This window comes from Corvus cornix, chromosome 3 (assembly GCF_000738735.6).
Source record: "Corvus cornix cornix isolate S_Up_H32 chromosome 3, ASM73873v5, whole genome shotgun sequence".
NCBI classification, from domain to species: Eukaryota; Metazoa; Chordata; class Aves; order Passeriformes; family Corvidae; genus Corvus; species Corvus cornix.
The window spans coordinates 40,290,878-40,310,185 of record NC_047056.1 but is presented as its reverse complement, the minus strand read 5'-3'; the positions used below and the strand labels follow the sequence as shown (position 1 = coordinate 40,310,185).

General features: G+C 38.7%; 1 protein-coding gene across 25 annotated transcripts in view; it reads right to left on the bottom strand.

Moving 5' to 3' along the window:
- Nucleotides 1-3,389: 3,389 nt before the first annotated feature.
- The window catches only part of AFDN (afadin, adherens junction formation factor), a 119,206-nt gene continuing 103,287 nt past the window's right edge, over nt 3,390-19,308 (bottom strand). For 6 of the 25 annotated variants that reach the window (XM_039569699.1, XM_039569704.1, XM_039569705.1 and 3 more), the window contains 5 exons: nt 17,793-17,828; nt 13,137-13,271; nt 10,457-10,976; nt 6,258-6,336; nt 3,390-5,554 (listed from right to left, as the gene is read on the bottom strand). In XM_039569699.1, coding sequence (XP_039425633.1) covers nt 5,410-5,554; nt 6,258-6,336; nt 10,457-10,976; nt 13,137-13,271; nt 17,793-17,828 — 915 coding nt within the window. In that variant the 3' untranslated portion in view covers nt 3,390-5,409. Of the gene's footprint in view, nt 5,555-6,257; nt 6,337-10,456; nt 10,977-13,136; nt 13,272-17,792; nt 17,829-19,308 lie in introns of those variants that run through there. The other 19 variants (XM_039569712.1, XM_039569722.1, XM_039569717.1 and 16 more) reach the window with 12 other exon arrangements.

The window sequence follows — 19,308 nt, the reverse complement described above, 5'->3', positions numbered from 1 at the left end:
CAGCCCATCTATCACAGACCAAACCAAACACGCCTGTGCAGCTCTATCCACCATCTTCTGGGATCCTGCATCTTCAACAAGTTGCTAGAATCTGTAGCCTCCGTTTAAAAAAAAGACCCATCTGAACGGTTGCAGTTGGGTTTGGCACACTAAAGTGTAACTCAGCAGTTCCTCCTTGCAACTAGTTCTGCTTTGATGAAAAATGAGAACTGACAAATGGATGCAGGCTAAAAAGAGTTCAAAAGTGCTGCAATGATGTGGATGTTACAAGATGTTGGCACTAAGTAAGGCAGACAAGATTTTAATCAACATCAGCTATTTTGGGGAGGATGACTTAGTTGCTTGCAGGGTGTGACTCACAGTTCTTGACAATGAGCTGTGATTTTATATGTAATGCTTGTCCTGCAGCAGCAATCAAGTCAGAACAATGTTTTTTTCCAGCAAAACTCAACTTCATCTCAGAAGGATCACCTCTGAAGTGTAATGGTTAATCTCTCCCTTACTGTGGATTTTACCCACTCTTAATGAGATTAAGGATCTTGTTTCTGTAGGTTGTAACAATACTTAATTTACTATCACTCTTTTAAGTAGTAACCTAAAACTGAGCATCCACTACTCTAATTTAGTAATTTCTCTGAGCATCTCTGAAGATCAAATAGTACTGAAAATTGTCCCATCAGTATAAAAACAACAAATCACAGAATGATGTGTAACTCATCGTAACCGCAGCAAATCTCCTTAGGGATCTTCCTTCTATTTCCAAAGCTTAGGAGAGGTTGCTTGATGGGCAGGTAACAAAACAGCCTGTTGGTGAGACCTAGGCAAGAAACGAATATAAAATCCAGATATCTTCTGGAAATGCTGCCAGACTGTAGTCCAGCACACCCTTCTACACTATTATCAGCTTTGAATAATACTTTTTCCCCAAACTTTTACCAACTTGATCCTGTATTTCCCCTGCAAATGCAGGGCCCTGCCATATTACAGATCCTTCTGTGGAATTTCAGGGCCAGAAATTTAATGGAATTGTCTAAATCCACATTTAACTCTTAATTTTAGCATCAGTGAAATACCGTATGTGGATTATAAATCTGTCAGTGGATTATAAATCTTAGGATACTGTTAAGTAGGCATTGTCTTGCATACTTCTGATGCATTTCCCTTTAACCCCAGCAGTGGAAGCAACAAGACCTAAGAGGTTCCAGTTTCGGCAACTTCTGCTGAGTTGTCCATTACAGCATTCCTAAATGCAATAACAAGAAACACGAGGGGTAGAAGAGCATTTGGGAAAAAGACCAGGAAAGAAGGCCGTTATCCCTCTTCTGCCAAACACAGAGAGATTCTGCTGTATGCCTCTGCATTTTCTACTGGCTGTATGAGGTGGCATTCTCCATACTCAGCAGATGGTAATTGAGACTTCTGTACTGCACAGAGCCTGTAAACATTATTTGGTGAAGCTGTAAATACTTCATTCCACATTTTTTGGGAACTGTAGTTCAGTTCTGAGCCCCTGTCAGTAACAATAAACTGAGATTCTCTGGGCGGGTGTAGTGCACTGTGGTCTCTTTAAGTTTAGCTGCCATGACAGCTGGGAAAGAAGTCAGCCAACTCCAAAATTTAACCTGTGAGGCTTTGCCTTCTGGGCCACACAACCAGTATCTGACCCCAAGAGAGCAGTTTCCTTTGATTAACAGGAGGAAGAGCCAATCCTTATTGTCACTGAGTGTGTTTTAAGACTGTTATTACTGAAGCTCATTTTTTACCAGCAGTATGTTTTGTGTTATCTAATTGAATTAGGAGGTAAAGAACAGTCTTCTTTATTCTGCTACTTGTGTAGTCACTGCTTGATTTACAAACAGCAATCTGTATGATCAAATATATTGCTTATTATTTCAGGGAACAGAATGCATACTATGGACTTTGTCAACATCTTCCATTTCCCTGTCTTTTCCTCAAAAAGCAGCAAGATTGTAGTACAGACTACCTAAAGGAGTTGAAAAACAGTGTATATGGATGATAGGTGCAGAAGGGAGAATATAACACACGTGTTGCCTCTCGGAGGCGTAGCGACCTGGTTCAGGAATGGTACGACGACCACCTCAGGTTGTTCGGGCCATCAGCTCACAGGCACCAATGTGGTGGACGGCAAATGGCGTTTATTCATGGGTTACATAGGGTTAAATAACCTGGGTTTACCGCGTCACTTCCTTCTGGTCAGGTATTACCTGTAGAGGGGAGGGGTTCTACCTGTCCCGCACAACGCGGTATCTTCCGAACACCTGTCCCTAATCTCCTACATTTCCACCCCCCCCCCCCCCCCGAATTATCCACACACAGGTTTAAAATAATTAGTTTTGTAGAGAGCTGACTGCATATGTAACTATAACTTCACAGTTATCACCGTGTCAGTAGAAACACCAAGAGCTATGCTGCCCAGGCTGCCAGCTCACGCCCCTAAAGCAAAGCAGCTGCTGCACTGCCCAACAGCATCGCACTGGTGTGCTCACTGAGCAAACCTGACCTGAAGGCGTAGCCCAAAGCTTTCTCCCACTGAAAATGCATTACCACTTCTGCACATCACACACAGTTCCTCTCTCAAACCCCCTGGAATACTTTGGTCTGGAAATAAAACGTTCTATGACAGAGTTCACAGCTGCAGTAACTACAGACTCATCAAATACACCACTTTTTGCTTGTGCTGGCTCTTTTCTCTTGTTTAGACTGAGGGGCTCATACAAGAAGGGCAATGGATTGTTTCCATTTTATTCCAGGCTAGACATTCTACATTCAAAATTAAAAGTTGAGTTCTTTTGAGATTATAGGTGGCTCTCAATCCCCATCTTCAGCATATGTACAGCTACAGCAGAAGGCATCACAGCACTTCACAGGGGCCTGGCTCCCTCCCCAAGCAGAGCTTGAACTGACTCCCATTAAACCACAGCACTCCCAATGGAGACTCTTCATATACTATTTACTTTTCCAAAAGATGCCATGTTCTAGGTTACTCTTTGCTGTTAGAAGAACAACTTTGCACTTGAGAAAGATACAAATACAGTATGACTAGTCTGTAGAGTCGACCCCACTGATATTTACTACTTCATAAGTTGCTGGTTAAGCTGTAAAAATCGCTTCTTTCAAGTCAGCACTATAGGTATTAAACAACATTAGGCTAAGAAATTCTCTCTGGTTAGGGAAGGTCAGCCTCCTTTGTTGATTTTCCATGTAAAATTAATTTGAGGTTTTCATCCACTTATTAGGAGATACACTGACTTTGCTTGTAAATACATTTTAAGAGGGAAGGCAAGGCAAAACATATTAAGAGCCCCTCTGGTTTATGATGATGTTGTTAGGAATGCAGAATTAAATAAGAGTACAAAAAACATTTAATGCAAAGTTAAATACAATACAAACTTTATTAAAAATAGGTTGCAAGTGAAATACAGTAGAAATGGGAAACTACAGCAGTTCTGATGTTTTTCAAATAATGCACAGACAAATATGAAAAGCACTTTTACACATATTCACACTTGACCCGAATGCCCAATAGCGGCCAAATCCACTCAACTGAAGGTTATAGGTATTTTTTTGCTAAGCCTTTTTCAGAGTCTAGCAGCAACAGTAATTCAGCCACAGCATAAGTTTTCTTCCTCAAGAAAAATTTGTCACTGTAAGGCTGCTAGTGTTCTCAAGATAAATTGGGAGAGGCTTGCTTTTCCTGATGAACAGACATAGCAAGCATGCAGATCCTTCATTAACACTTTGAACCAGTTTAATCTTCTACTTCATATTTAACAGGTGAAACGGTAAAAGCACACTTTCAAATAAGAAACCTGAAATACGTAAAAAATATTTACACTCCAATTTTCATTAACTTGCATTTATTTATCATACAACTCTTATTAAAAGTGATTTCTTTTCTAAGGCAGTGAAAGTCTACCCCTTTGTATTTGGAAGTGTGCACAAATCCCTAAATATATATTTATAAGAGAACAATATGATACAGGAAAAAAAATCATCTAAAGCCAGTAAAGGGCTTTGTCAAATAGAAAATTTGTTTGGAATCGCAATATATATTGTCTTAACATCACACAATGAGAAAGATTCTGATGAGGTCCTTATTCCCAACATCATCAGCCACACAAGCATAGCTGAAGAAATAGTGGGAGGAAAAAGATTAACAATTTAAAATTAAATAAGGCTATAACAGTGTGAAAAAATAGCTTGAACTGCCAAAAAGGCTTTCAGTACAACAGTAACAGGATGTCAGTAAAGCCAGCTAGACTGAAGAAGAGCTTGCTAGCAACTGCTTCTCAGTGTGAGCAGAGATGGTTCCTTGCCAGCACACCAGCCCTGTTAATGACCTTACAAACATTCCCACTTCCAGACTGCAGCATTGTATTTGATGCTTTACACTTCAGTCTTCTTCTCTAATGCCAATTCGTATCTCCATAGAAAAAAAATAATCTATTGCTGAACTGGTAATAACAGACTTATCAATACTGTTCCATGCCTAATTGCCCAATTTCTCAGAATTTCTCAGAAAACATACCCATCTGTTCTGCTCACCTCGTAACTGGAATCCTTGCCTTTAACACACTACTAACATTTTGGTCCTAGCTGATGAAGGGCCACTAAGTGTAGCCTACTGTCTATTGCTTATGTAATTTTTAATGAAACAGTTATCCAAAGGTTTTTCACATTTTTCAAAGTCTGAAGCACATATAGTGGGGATGCATCAACATAGACTTTTGCATAACTACAGGTAAAATCTTAGGCATCCATTTTAGACCCAACAAGTACATAGGAATAGAAACATTTTTATTCCAAGATTCTATCTAGAGAATGTGTGTTATGCCAGTACTGAGTAATGGTAAGATCTGTATTGATATGCTGATCCTTCTATGAACACCATTCAGTATGTAAAACTTGCATATGAAATCTTATTTAAGGTGGCCCAGACATTGGCTTCTTGTCAAACAACCTAAAATACTAATTGCTAGTGCACAGTTTAGTTTAGGCAGTTCAAGCTATTCTCACTCTCTCTGCTCAGCAGCTAAAACAAAAGTGTGTCTGTAAAACACCAGGAAACAGAACTTATCTTTGACAAGTGCTACTTGGTCTGGTGCAAAAGAACTTAACCCCCAAAACAGAAAAAAGTTACCTTCACGTGATTCATATCTTTAAAATTTTACAGTGCTTTCATTGTATAAACCACAAGCTCCTGGCAAAGTAATCAGTTTTCTTGCTATTGCAACATCTCTAAGTCTTAATTAACAGTCTTAGATATAGAGGAATCAAAGTCAGTCCTTTCAGAAAACATTCATTTTCTGTTCATACTTAGTAGTGTGCCCCCAATCTCAATCCCTCAATTTGGAAATCATCCGTTACATCTCATAAGGTGCTTTAATCTTATTTTGTGTTCAACTCATTTTCCAGTTCCATTAGTTTCCTAGAAGCTTTTACTTTATTGGATACATCCTGACCCTGTGAAAAAAGTCGCTGGCGTTCCCTGAACGTCAAGTTTTCTGGTGCTCCAGGTAAATCTGCATCTTGACTGGAAAGGAAACAAAAAGTATTTTTTATAATTCTCATCTACAAGATCCTTAAACATAATAATTCTTGATGACATGTAATGACAGCTTCTTTGACTACAGCAAAGGAGTCTTTGTTTCTGTTCTGAAAGGTTTTGTTCCTCACACATACCTTTAACTCTGACATTGTGCTATCACTTAAGAGAAATTTATAACTTGACCATTTATTGCACGTCAAAATAAATGGAAAGGCTGGCCAATTTTCAACATGAATGGCAGGTATAAAGTAAGGCTCTCTCTGTATTAGCACAGCATTACTGCTTTGGCTAAACTAGCAAGCTTTTCTGTGGTGGCACATTTCTAAGAAAAAGCACTGTGTGAGACATATATACAGCCTGTATTATTTATGCTTATTACAAGTTTGGTAAGAATCCCACTGGAGAGGTCCTGTTCAGATTTATAAATACACCTAAACCAGCTGAAGTTTTTCATTTACAGTAATCATTTGGTTTACTTAGTTGTAGTGCCAAAATTTGTTGCTGTTTAGCAGTGCTTCAGATCATCTAAGGACTTGTGGAGAGAACTTAGTTGTGTTTTATAGTAACCCATAACAGAGCCAACTGCAGAACTCTTGAGCAGCCCCCAGAGATACAACGATGACAACAGAAAATACTGCAGAAGTTAGCCAATCAGTTGTATAAAAGTTAATGGACTCCTGTATATCACCTTTTAGATCTTTTGTCTCTTGGATCCCGATAAACTTCCCCAGCAGCTGCTCCTGTAGATCCAGTGTATGAATTTATTCCTTATGCAAAAGAAAGAAGTTTAAGGACAGCAGTTACAACACAAAAGTTTTGTACTGTAGTCCTCCAAAAAAGGTGCAGTGCTTCTTTGAAGAAACAATCTCAAATAAGAATCATAATTAATTAGAGGTCATCTGATCTCTAGAATATTTAAACCCAGTACTATTTAATTACAACCCTCTTTAAACAGCTTAATTTTTTTGGTTCCGAATTTTGAGTCAGAACCCATTTTGTTTAGATTATCCAGCACATGCCAAATCATGGTCTTTATCTTATTATGGCTTATTGTAAGACAGACATTAGAAGCTGTTCAAGGAGATGAACAGAAAGAGCAACACTCTTCATTATCCTGTGACAAGCTCCACAGAAAGTAAGTTAGCTGCAGTGCCTCTCTCTCTGAGGCTAAAAGTAAGCAAAGATTAGTATATAACATCTTTGCAATTCAGCAGAATTAGAATTTTAGTCTCTGTTAAGTCTGAGTAAGCAAACTGTATCACTCAGAAGATCCCCCTTTCCTCCCGTCCCTATATTTAAATTTCAAGCAACTCTTGCAGCACTGCACCTTTAAGCTGATACAACACACAGGTTTTACACATTATATTAATTCTTTCTAAAGGCCACAAGACACAACCTTTTATTTCCAATCAGAAGTTTAATAATTTAATTTATATTTAAGACCATATTCTCTTATTAACTATCAGGAAAAGAGTAAAAAGAAGTGTCAGCACACTACTCAGATTTGTCTTCAGTCAGTTCTGGTCTCAATATCGTACATGTTATGTCTTGTGAACCTTCTTTGGTACAAAAGGAGATGTTTGCTTCTTCCACTGGTACATCTAACTTCTCAGAAATATTCTGTAATACACAAATGAGGCTGGAACACAAAAGCCAATTTAGCTCATGTGTTGTAGGCCAGAATTTTTACACCAAGAATTTGCAGCAAACCAAATCATGCTAGGTATGCCAGGCATATGAAGACTTTTTTCTTCTCAGTTGTGAGTCTTACATTCCTGTTTAAGTACTGCCTTCCCTAGTTTGAAAAGGCTGGATGCACAAGCTGCGGTTCATAGTTTCATTTGCATTAGGATAGTGGTTTTCATTTGGGTGTTGACTTTTTCTTTAGTGAGCTGACAGACCCAATGGTCTTAAGAGACCCAGTGGAAGAAGGCACGAGAGCAAAATTTGCAGAAGCGTGGTTTACTAGAGTTAACACTCAGAACAGGAAAGAGCTGTAAAGGACAGGAATGTAACAGAGTCAGCGAGATGGGAGATGGTCAAACTGCACAGTGAATTCTGCATTTTGTGCAAACGGCTTTGTACGTTACGCAGGCAGTCTTCATAGAAGCTTGAGCAATCAAGTGAAGTTAACCTGTTCTCATAGCTATTTTAAAAATTATGAAATAAGAGTATTCAGAATTAGTTGTATGGTTTATGAATTAGGCTATTAAAGGCGAAGCATCATACTACAATATTCCTTAATTGTTACCAAAACCCTGACCAAATCTTTGTAAATTGTCCTTTTGATTGTTTTCCAGGAAAAACAAATGTGCACACACAGTACCACTGAATGTTTCACTTTCCTGAGATTAATTTTTCAATTAAAATTAACAGAAAGCAGGATTAGAAATGCAATTATATATGAAATGGCATTCTGGGTTTTGGATGATGGGAGGCAAGGGAGAGTGGTGGTGACAACTAGTGACTGATGGCTCTAGGGTTGCTTAATTCATTACATGTACAGCCTTCAAAGTGCCAAATAAGGAAGGAAAGCAAGGGCTTTTGGAAGCCTACGTGCTGTGATGGAAGGCACATTTTACTCTTTATTACAGTTAGTTTCAATAAGAATTTCTAGAAAAAGAAAGTGCTTTGAAAGAAAAAATTCAGTACAGTCATACAGTACCAAAGCTTCATGTCAAAGCCTGCCATTTCAGAATATTCTTAGTTCTTTTGAGATATTCAGTGTTCAAATGCTGAAGTCCTTCTGACAGAAAACTGGCTGTGGGTTTATCAGTGGCTTCATGTGCACGGTGGATAGGCATAATGGTAGCACAGAGGAGGTAGCATCCCGAATGTCTGCTTATACTGCAGTCGAATGAAAACACACTGAAAAGCTAAAACCTTCCCTCATCTTCCTTTAAGATTCAGAAGCTATTACAGAGCCAGACAGATGGGCTTGCAGAGAGAGGCTATTACCACAGAGACTACTACATCCTGAGATCTCACAGGCAACACCAGCGTAAATGACCAGGCTTCCCCCACCTTCACACAATAATCAGTGTGGATACTTTTTTTATGTAACTTGGGTGTTGTGCTGACCCCAAACAGTGGAACTACTAATCATCAACTGCACCAGTGGGACAGTAATTGTAATTCAGCTAAACTGTCCCTTCAGCAGTATTAAAAACTATGCAATACTGTGCAGAGCTTCTCTTCAGCACCGGAAGCAGTCCAACTGTAGCAGAAGCTAATTTGCCCTGCAAAGGAAAGGATGCCTTGCTGGAAAATGACTACTTGAGCCTCAACTGAAAAGGATGTGGACAAGAAGCTCAGCGGCCTCATATATATCCTAAGTCAGATTCATATACTACTGCAGCTGGATTAGAAGTGCTTCTAATAGATGGAACCTATTTGGAGGCTCATATCCTCCCTATGCTGAGGGCACACTGCTGAATAAAGCAAGTGAGCAATTTTCCTAATTTGTTACGTGGCCAAGAAAGTGATGAGGGATATAACATATTGTAGGATTCCACCTGTGCCACTGAGACTTGAATCCAGCAAACATGTTAGCCATTCAGCTAGAAGCCAGCATAAACACTTTCCCTTGGGATCTCAGGTGACTTGCTACCCTTTTCATTTTAGAAGGATGATTTGATCACCTGGAGTTGGTTGTCAAGCACTTACTAACCTCCAGCATAAGCAAAAAGAATAAACTAGGAGAATGTAATGGCCACAATTTCCTTCAAAAGAATAAAACAAATGTAGAAGTACCAGCAGATGCCACTGTTTAAAGACGAAGTATTATATGAATAAAGAGCAAACTTATCAGAGTGAGACATACTCAAAGAGTCAAGTATACAAGATCTCTCCTATACAGCAGCAATTTTTAAAAATCCCAAAACTTTAGATTGAATTGGCTTTGAATTCAGGAATATAGCTCAACTAGTACTCTGCAAGTAAAATATGGTGCTGAAGTTACTGGCAGCTAGAGCTCTAACTGAAATTAAACTCCATTATGGTTGGCCAGATGGAGTTGCACAACAAGATGAGGAGTCAAAGAAACAGAGGTGGGGAAGGGAAGGGAAGGGAAGGGAAGGGAAGGGAAGGGAAGGGAAGGGAAGGGAAGGGAAGGGAAGGGAAGGGAAGGGAAGGGAAGGGAAGGGAAGGGAAGGGAAGGGAAGGGAAGGGAAGGGAAGGGAAGGGAAGGGAAGGGAAGGGAAGGGAAGGGAAGGGAAGGGAAGGGAAGGGAAGGAGCAAAGCAAGCAGTGCCAAGATGAAATTTAGATTTATGTCTCTCTGCAAGGAAACTGCACTGTACAAACCAGAACTTCAGGAATGGTGCCTAATACATGAAACTAGCTGCAAGACCTATATTTCTCTTGGTGCTTGTGTATTTAAGAACTACATCTACAAATGTAATTTTTAAAGCCATTTGCACACACTATTAAAAGAGAGAGGACCCTGGTACCAGTAACAAAGCAGAAGATAAGTTCTGTCCATGAACCCATTAGGAGAGGTTTCCTGTGTTCAAGAAAGGTGCACTTCCAGATGCCCTGAGTAAACAGCGATCAATCATACAAAACAAATCACTTAAAGATACAGAGTGAAAGCCAAAACCAACAGTACTTCGAATTGATTGAGTAGCAGTTAAAATAATTTCTGATTCGTACGTGAAAGACGGAATTTTTCTTTTGAAAAGTTTGGGTAAAGAGCAAGAAAATTTGAGAGATCAAAATAATTAAAAATTGAAGGATTCATATTAATATCAGAATTTAAGTTAGATCACCAGAGTGAAAACAGTAATTAAGGGAGGGGGAAATCACAAAATAAGTGATTCAATCTAGAGCACTGGAGTTGAAAATAGGAGGATAGTTTTGTAGAGATGACTGATTTCATTGTTTCTACCTTTAGAGCTGCTGGCATGGATGAAACTTGGTTTGTTTGACGGGGGTAGGGGCTGGCTTTTTTTGACAGTAGTACTGTTGGCATTGACAGGAGATGACTGGAATGAGTTGGAAAGAAAGATGCCATCTGAAACTGGGCGAGGCTGGCGGGAGGGCTGCTGTGGCTTAAGGGTGGCAGGAGGAAAGTCACCATAAGATTTTCTTGTGCTGGAGTACTTATCCTGACCTGCTAGATTGGAATCCTCCTCCTCATCATCATCATCATCATTGTATGCAACAAACTTGGCAGTATAAATCGTGTCAGGGGAGAGGACCTGTGTTTTGAGGTAAGAGGTGTTTCGCTGAGGTGGGGGAGGAGGAGCGTTAGATGAAGGGGTTGGGGATGGGAGTTCATATTCCCGTGGAAGCGGAGGTCTGTACAGACCAGGCTCGTCAGGTTCCAGCAATCTTCGTTCAGCTTCATCGTGCTGCCTGCGCCTTTCAGCCTCTAAGCGACTGTAATACTCCTCTTCCTGGCGCCTCTGAAAGCCCAGAGGAAACAGAAACACAGCGGTCAGACATTTCAATCTATGAGATTTAAGCTTTCCACCACTGAGCTACAAACATCTTCCATAAATCTTTTTTGTCTCCTTTTCTGGCAGTAAGCAGAGCATCTATATGGACTCATACAAAGAATCATTTACTACTATGCAGAAAAGCAGCAGCCATCCAATAACAATGTAGCTGTTATTTACAGATTTACCACTGCCTGTGGTCACTAAGGCAACTGCCTGTGTAAACTAAGGGCATTCCAACATTTATTACCCAAAATGTAACTACAGTTAATAAGGGGCAGATTTACTAAAGCTGTAAAGAATCTGTGGGAGAGGAGAATAACTAAAATTAACTACCACCTTAAAAAAGGAACTTTGTAATTTTGTTTCATGCTTATACAATGTAAATTAGTCAACAGAGCCTTGGAACACATGACTGTTGACAAAGTTTCTAGTATAAACAACAGGAAAACTATTTTCATACAAAAATCGTTTACAAAGAAGTCTTCCAAAAGAGACATCAAATAAATGCTGTTAAAAAGCATTTAAAAGAGAAACTATACTAATGATATTTATATGAGGTTAATGACCATTTAAAAAGTCATGAAATATCTTCTATGTATTTTTCCACTTTAAAAGACTGTTCTGTTTTTAAACTAAACAGCATTTAATTCTGTTCAGCTCTTGTCTCAGACACATTGTAAATTAATACAAGGGTTTATTGAGTAGTTTGATAACAAATGAGAAGGTGTACTTGGGAACTGTAGGTACGTTACAAAACCCTTTGGGTATAAGCATAGTATAACCTCTGCTGGGAATATATGGCATTCTAAACAACCATCATTTCTGGTTTTAATCCACATGTTTAAAAAAAATCCACTTTATCTGCTTATCTGTCCAACACTGAGTCAGTTATCCTGAAAAAAATAATAAATAAATCTAATCTTGTTCATCTACAGCAAAGATGTGAAACTCATCTCCTTGTACTACTCTCCAAAACCATTTTACTGATGGTACTGAGTTGGTAAAAGTATCTCAGTCAACATCTGCCAGTGAAAAAACACTTTCAAGTGTATGATCCAAATGTCATTTGGCCGCATCATTGTCAGAAGTTAAGAAAACCATGATTGTTTTCTCTTGGTTCCCTTTTTTTTTTAAGCTCCACACAGTATACTTTTAAATACTTTCCTCACTGCAGATACGTCTTCCTCACTTCTCTCTTACTACCACCTCTTCCACTCACCAACTCATACTGTTTATGGGAAACAATTTAACTAAGCTTGAAAACAATCTAACAAAAATAAATGAACACAGTGATTGTATTTACAGTTTGGGGTTTTTTTAAATGTATTTGCTCAACCTTCCAAGATGAACAACTTTAGAAGCTAGACTTCTTTCTTCTTTCTGAAGTCAGTGTTACTAACGGGCAAACTAAACAAAAGTAACTAATTTCTCTAGGAACAAAGAGGTCTTAAGAAAAATGCTGAGTCAAATAAGTTGCTTTATCTTCTAGTATTATCAGTAAAGCTTCTCAAATTCACGTATAATGTTTTGAAGGAACCTTCCACCCTGAATTTTTATAATTTGACTGCACACTTATCTGCTGAAATTATCTACTCGCTTTTTAGAAACTATTTCCTTCCCACAGTCCGAACATAAAACCAACATGGAATATTCATCACTACTTTGCTATATTTCATACTTCTCTCTGTATCTGTATTAAAAAATACTACAGAAATATACAAGTGCCATCTCTGGGACATAGGAAAACCCAACACCACTAACTGAGCCATGATAATAAAGAGGGTATGCAAGTTATGTTGGGAGCTGAAGGGAAACAGGAAGTAACTGATTTCTTCCGTAATTTTCAGAAAGGCTCTGAAGGTAAGAGCCTTGCCACTGATAAAAACCTTCAGCCAGTAAGCCCACAGTACTATTTCTGCAATACCAGTCAACTCCAGCCAGCAGGAACGGGCTGTGTGTTTAATTACTTGTTGGTTCAGATGGAACAAACTGAAGCCTTGGCCCATGACCCTTATCACCAGAGCTACTGTGTTTAAACCCTGCTGACCCAACACTGAGCTCATAGTGGCCAGGCTGAAGAGGAAAGGCCTGCAAGAACCCCTGTGGCACTCAGAAGACCACAACCTTTTCTTCAGCCTCTCTCCTGGTCCGCTCCTCCTCTTGCTGTCGGCGCTCTTCTTCCTGCCTGGCCCTGTCTTCTGCTTCTCGCTTCCGCATTTCTTCCAATTGTTGCTGCCGTCTGCGTTCTTCATCCTGTAACTAACAGAGACACAATTTTAATTGGTCACTCATATGGGCAAGATGGGTCAGAAAAATGTAACCAAATACTGGCATCTAAAAATAATTCATTCAGTAGAAAATGCTATGCTACAGATACATCACTATAATTTCCAGCCATTAAGAGTAAGCTTTGTTACACTGGCTTGCCTCAAATCCCTAAGGGGGAAAAAAAAGCAAAAAAGAGGCGCACAGAACTACATACATAAAAGCACAAAGTACACAGGGAGACATTTTTAGCAGTCATATCTGAACCCTTAGCAGAAGACTGAGGTGACTCACGTTCCAAAGAGCTTCAACACCCATAGTCTCATAGGTACAGTAAAGTGAAATTAAATACTTGGAACCAAGAGTCCACAGCTCCAGCAGTCAATTGTTTTTTTTCATTCTGGATTAGAATTTAAGCACCGGAAAATCATGACTCATTAGTCAAAGGGTCAATCCATTTAAAGTAACAGGCTCATTCAGCAAGTCTGCAAATAGTCTCAGGAGATAAAGAAAGTCTCCCACTGTATCTGCAGCAGATGTGTTTTGGAAATAACAGAGAGTGAAGGAAAGAAAACTTTTGACTACTGGGATTAAACAGCTCACAAGAACAACTCACGTCCAACAAACAGTACTGGTTTATATATGTGTATGATAGTAGAGCACAATCCAAACTCTGCATGATTCTTTAAAGCTAACCGTATATAAGCCCCTGATGGACAGGAATATTCACTGGCACAATAATCGAAGTAGGAATTAACTGGACTACATGCTGTGTTATTTCTTACAGTAGCATATGTTTTAAAGCAATTTTTTTCCCTCCACACAATTGTTTTTTTATCCTTATTGGTATAAATCAGTAAATTACTTGATCTTGCTATCAACTGCACGTAACAGGGATACTTTTCTACTGGATTTGATTTTACAATCCAATTTCACTTACAGAAAAAGACCCTTAAGACACAAAGCAGTACAAGAGAGAAAGAGAAATTAAGTCTTAATAGACTTTGTAAGGACAAGCTTCATGTCAGTATCTTCTTCCCCAATTAATTAATTAAAAAAAGTCTAAACATTTTTGGCTGATTTTCTTACAATTACTTCCCCCCACTGTTTATTTTTGAGCATGAAAGCTAAAGAACAAAATTAATTCATTTAATTTAGGCACAAATTTGGTGAATGTATTCTAGAGGATGCTACCTCTAGAGTAGCATCTCTTGAGTAAATTCCCCGAATTTAGGGCTAAAACTTTGTCATTCCAACTGAAAATGACAAAGATCAAGCTCAGTTTGCACTATAGAGCAGGGAACAGGGTAGTTAACCAACTCCCTGCTTGGATTAAGATTTCTTGTCTTAGTTATTAGAAAGACATTATTTTAGCAAAGGAGGTAATATTGCTGTCAAAAGGAAAGACAGCTAGTAATTCACAAAAGTTTATACAAGAGAAGTCATTTCCTCTTAACAAAAAAAAAAAAGGAAGAAAAAAAGGAAGAAAAAACTGAATGGTGAGAAAATACAGGAAAATTCCTGTCTCAACTACATTTAGAAAAACACCCTGAACATGGCAGTTACTGCTCCCAGGTTATGGCATGGATGCTTTACTGCTTAGCAGCAAATATTCCTATTCAAAAGCATTTAAACAAGAAAGAATTTCCAACTAAATCAAAGAGAAAGTAGGACTGGTTTGTTTAGTTGTCTTCTGACCTTAACTAAAGAAGGCAAAAGTGACCAAGCTGCCCACCCAGGAACTGTTGTTAGCATCTGAATCGGAAGAATTGCAAAGACAACTGTATCCAGGTCAGAGGCTACTGTAAAAATAATACCTATAGGAAAATGGCTAAAAATTATATGGAAGGCAGAAGTGAGAATACAGCAACTATTAAGAGATTCCATTTCATTTCTTTATGATCAGTAACTAGTTTCTCCTTCAGGGCATTCCCAGACCAAGGCAGGGAGCTGTGGAATGATGAGGCATGCCAGAGCACTTGGCAGGCATTTGTGTCTGTAATTCTGTGTGTACAACAGTACCCAATTCTAACTTCATCCCAAATTTTCGAGATGCAAAGGAAAATCAGCTTTGTGTCCCATTTCTAGTAAGAGGCCTATAAAATCCCCAGGCTGAGTATTTTGATTGGATGCTTCTCTATCCCAATCAGTTTTTCTCTTGTCTAGAAGTCACGTTTTCACCCGATTTACTCTACTTCCACATCTCCTCCAAAGCCGCGTGTTTATATTGTAACAGGGAAGAACAACTAATTTGTACAGCCAGAGTGATGGAGAAGAGCATTCTCCCAGCTGTAACTGAGCAAAACAGCTGAGCACAAAGCACCAATTCTTTTCCCCTGCTTTGACCCAGCTCTGTTGCAAAGTGCCAACTGTTTGCTCAGCCAGGCAACTTTGCCTCCCTATTGCCAACATATACTCGCAGCACTTCTACACCTAGCAGGGCAAAGAAGCCCACCTTTCTTCCAGGCTATTGCTCCTTGTAAAGGGGCCAGTGGGTTGATCCTGTCAGGAATGTTAAGATATTCACAGGACTGGCATCCAGGAAGTCTCAGATTCAAAGTTCATTTCTCCAAGCACTGCTTAGAACACTCTAAAAGATGTTCCAGGAGAACTTTAAATTTATACCTATTTATTTAATGACAGCTAAAAAGCTGGGTCAGATCTCATAGTGGCCTGGGGAATTAAAAAAACTAACAGTAGCTAAGCTGACAATTCATGCATTAACTGTTCTTCATCTTCCTTCAGCCTTGTAATTAGCAGAACAGCTGTTACCAATGCTCACCCTAGACATACAAAAAAAGCATCAAACATGAGAAAGTTCTGTTGTGTAGTTTGGGGTTTTTTTTAAGAAACAAAGTAGCAATTACTTGGGTATATGAAGTGGCATTGTTTAGATGAGTTTATGTCTGGAAAGTCATGTGAATGGTATGAAAATGATGACATTATGAAAAAGCAGTATTTGCTGGGTGTAGTGTTCAACTATTTCAGAATTAGCTTGCTGTCTTTTTTTAAAGCTAAATTTATAAACATCATAAATCATCAACTGATTTAGGCCATGCATCCAACTAGCCCAGTATTCTGCTGTCTCTGACCATGGCACGAAGAGCTGCACATGAGCCTGGCCTTTTCTTCTAGTATTCCCCCAGCATTTAGCTCACTACTAGAGACGTCAGCTGGTACAGCCCTGTGTAATCCTCTGAGTAGCTGTTTGCAGGTGTGATGTCTATGCATTTGTCTAATCCATTTTTCAAGCTGATGATACCGTCTGTCTTCACCAACCTCCTGTCGCAGAAAGATCCAGGTGCTTGCAGTCTGCTTGGAAAAGTACTTTATCTATCTAGCTGCAGCTCCAGGGATCAAGGTTTGAGCAAAAAACTATAGGCATAGTAATAAGAAAATATTGATAAGATACTAAGTCTGAAAACTCCATGACTCCTGGCTTGTCCATTAATTCAGAAAGGAGAAATGCTTCACCTGTTCCACTGCTGTAAACTGCTTAATGCTCACATAACACACAGATACAAAATTGAACACCTTAGATTTTATAAGTTACTTGAAGTATGCATTTTAAAAGGTGATTTTTTTTTTCCATAAGGCAGTGCTGAATATCCAAACCCGTATTTTGAACCAAAACACTGACAGTTTTTTCATACAGCACAAATTAAATTTTACTAACAGGACTTGCAAGCATCACCTGTCTTTCAAACTGGTACACTGATTATACACAAAATGACTTTGAAGGGGATGTATTTCTGCTCTAGAAGACTACAAAACTCCTTTTCCATGTCCCCATGTCCAATGAGTGCAATAACATACAGAATTAGCTGGAGTCATAGCAATTACTGCTCCAGTTTGAAAGCCTGTCATGTTTTAGACGCAAGAGAATAGTATTAACCAATTGAAACCGAAATTATATTGTACGTTAATGATGGCATGTTTATGCAACCAATTTGGAAATATCAGTTCAGAAGTAATTTCTGAATTTACAATCCATTTTTATGTTAATGAAAAAAGATAACACATATAACACCTGCAAACAACAGGGTATGTATTTTTCAGTATTTGCTGAAAAAGTATGCTGTATTATTAGGCTCTCAGTACAACTTCACTTCAAACTGGAAAAGAACAGTGCTCTTAGAGCTCTTCTAAAACCTGCACGGGTGGGAAAGGGAAAGGAAGGAATCTTACCTCACAGCCTGTTCATTCCAAGTTATTAGTAAGATTTTACAAACAAAACTGCACAAAACAGCAGATACATAGTTTTATATTAGACCACTGCTGCAACAAACAAATCAAGACTGCAAGCAGAACACAACATCTAAGAGGAAGGAAACACAGGGAAAGGAATCACCACATCTGAAAACATTCAAATGCATGCTTGCAGTTAACTTACTGCTTACTGTATCGTAATGATCTTTGAACACCCAAAGATGCCAAATCATCATCCAAAGCGCATAGGGTTGTTATTAATAAGGAAATGGGAAAGAGATATTGAAGAGAAAGAAACAAACATACCAAATCTAGAACAGAGATTGCTGGCACAGCAGTCTGCTGCAGGTAGTAAGAAAGGGGAAAAAAAAGAAAGATGCACAGTGTAAATAAAGATAGGTTAGACTTGCGCTATTTCAAAAGCATTTTCTTTTATTTGTTTAGTTGGCTGCTTTAGAACAAGGAACTGAATGGATATAAACCTGAAATACAGAAATGAAAACAAATAATCCAAAATTTTTATCAGTATTGACTCATTCAACACCTCAGTAGTTCTGCAGAGACGCTACTTAACTGCATCTCTAAAAGTGAAATGTAACCAAAATGCACACATGAATTCAGTTCAAGACAAGTGTTATTTTTTAGTTTCAAAATGTTCCAAAAAGCTGGAAGAACTTTATGCACAAATAGTGTTTTAAAGCCAGCACTTGCAGAGAAGACTAATACTGTTATGCAATACAACTGGCTTTTTTTTAACGACACATGGCTTTCTTAGCCTTGCTACAGTAAAATTTTAAAGACAATGTTTGTTAAAATGGCAGTTCTACATGAATTTTTTATGTCCATAGGTAACTGTCTACGTGCCACATATTGCCTGTTAGCAATGCTGGACTTTAGGGCAACCTGTTTGCCAAATATACTTAGCTTTTCCTTTCTTCAGTTTCCAAGTTTGAGGTATCTATTGTTTTACACAGTAATAAAGTTAGGCACAAGAAAAAAAGGAAAGCAATGTAGACTGCAGCAAATATGAGGAGAGTAACTTAGGAAATGAAGCTGCCAAAACAATCCTGAATTCAAATCCTACTCAAGCCACTAGCTATCTCTGAATGTTGAAACAAGCATGTCCAAACATTTCTCAGGAATTAAACATTGCTTATCACAGAATTAAGTCAACTTTTCAAGACAAACACACAGAAGACACTGAACATATTACAGAGCTAGCTTTTAAGCCTGGAAAAGCATAGCTATTGGTATGTAACTTGGGAATCCATGCTGTTATTCAGAAAAGAACAGATTTTCCTAAAGAAACTTTTTCTCAGTAACAGTAGATTTAGCAGTCTTGGGAGACAACAGCCACCAGCAGAGGGGTTAAAAATTGCATCATACTACTCAGTTGCATTATCTTATTACATATATTATGAGCTTTCACAAAACTGAATCTAAGGTAAGCAAACCTTCTCAGATGCTAATTAAACTGGACACCATGAAAAATCCAGGCATACATGAGGTGGAGCCCTAGACAGGGTGTATTAGCTGTTACACCACCCAAAACCACATGGCTCAACCAATGCTCCCACCACTGCTGGGGTCAGCACACAGGTGATGGTAAAGGCAGAGGTAGCAGCTGAATCAGACCAACAAGTTGGAGTGTCTGTTCAGCTCACTGTTCCCTGGAAACAGTATGCATTCAGTGTCTGTGTTCATGTCCCAAGACTATAAATAAGAACTTCTAAAGGTAAATACACTGGGGAGGGGAGGGAGAAATCACACTATTTTTATTTCTGATTCTCCTACAGACTTTCTTAATTTCAAATATTTTTTT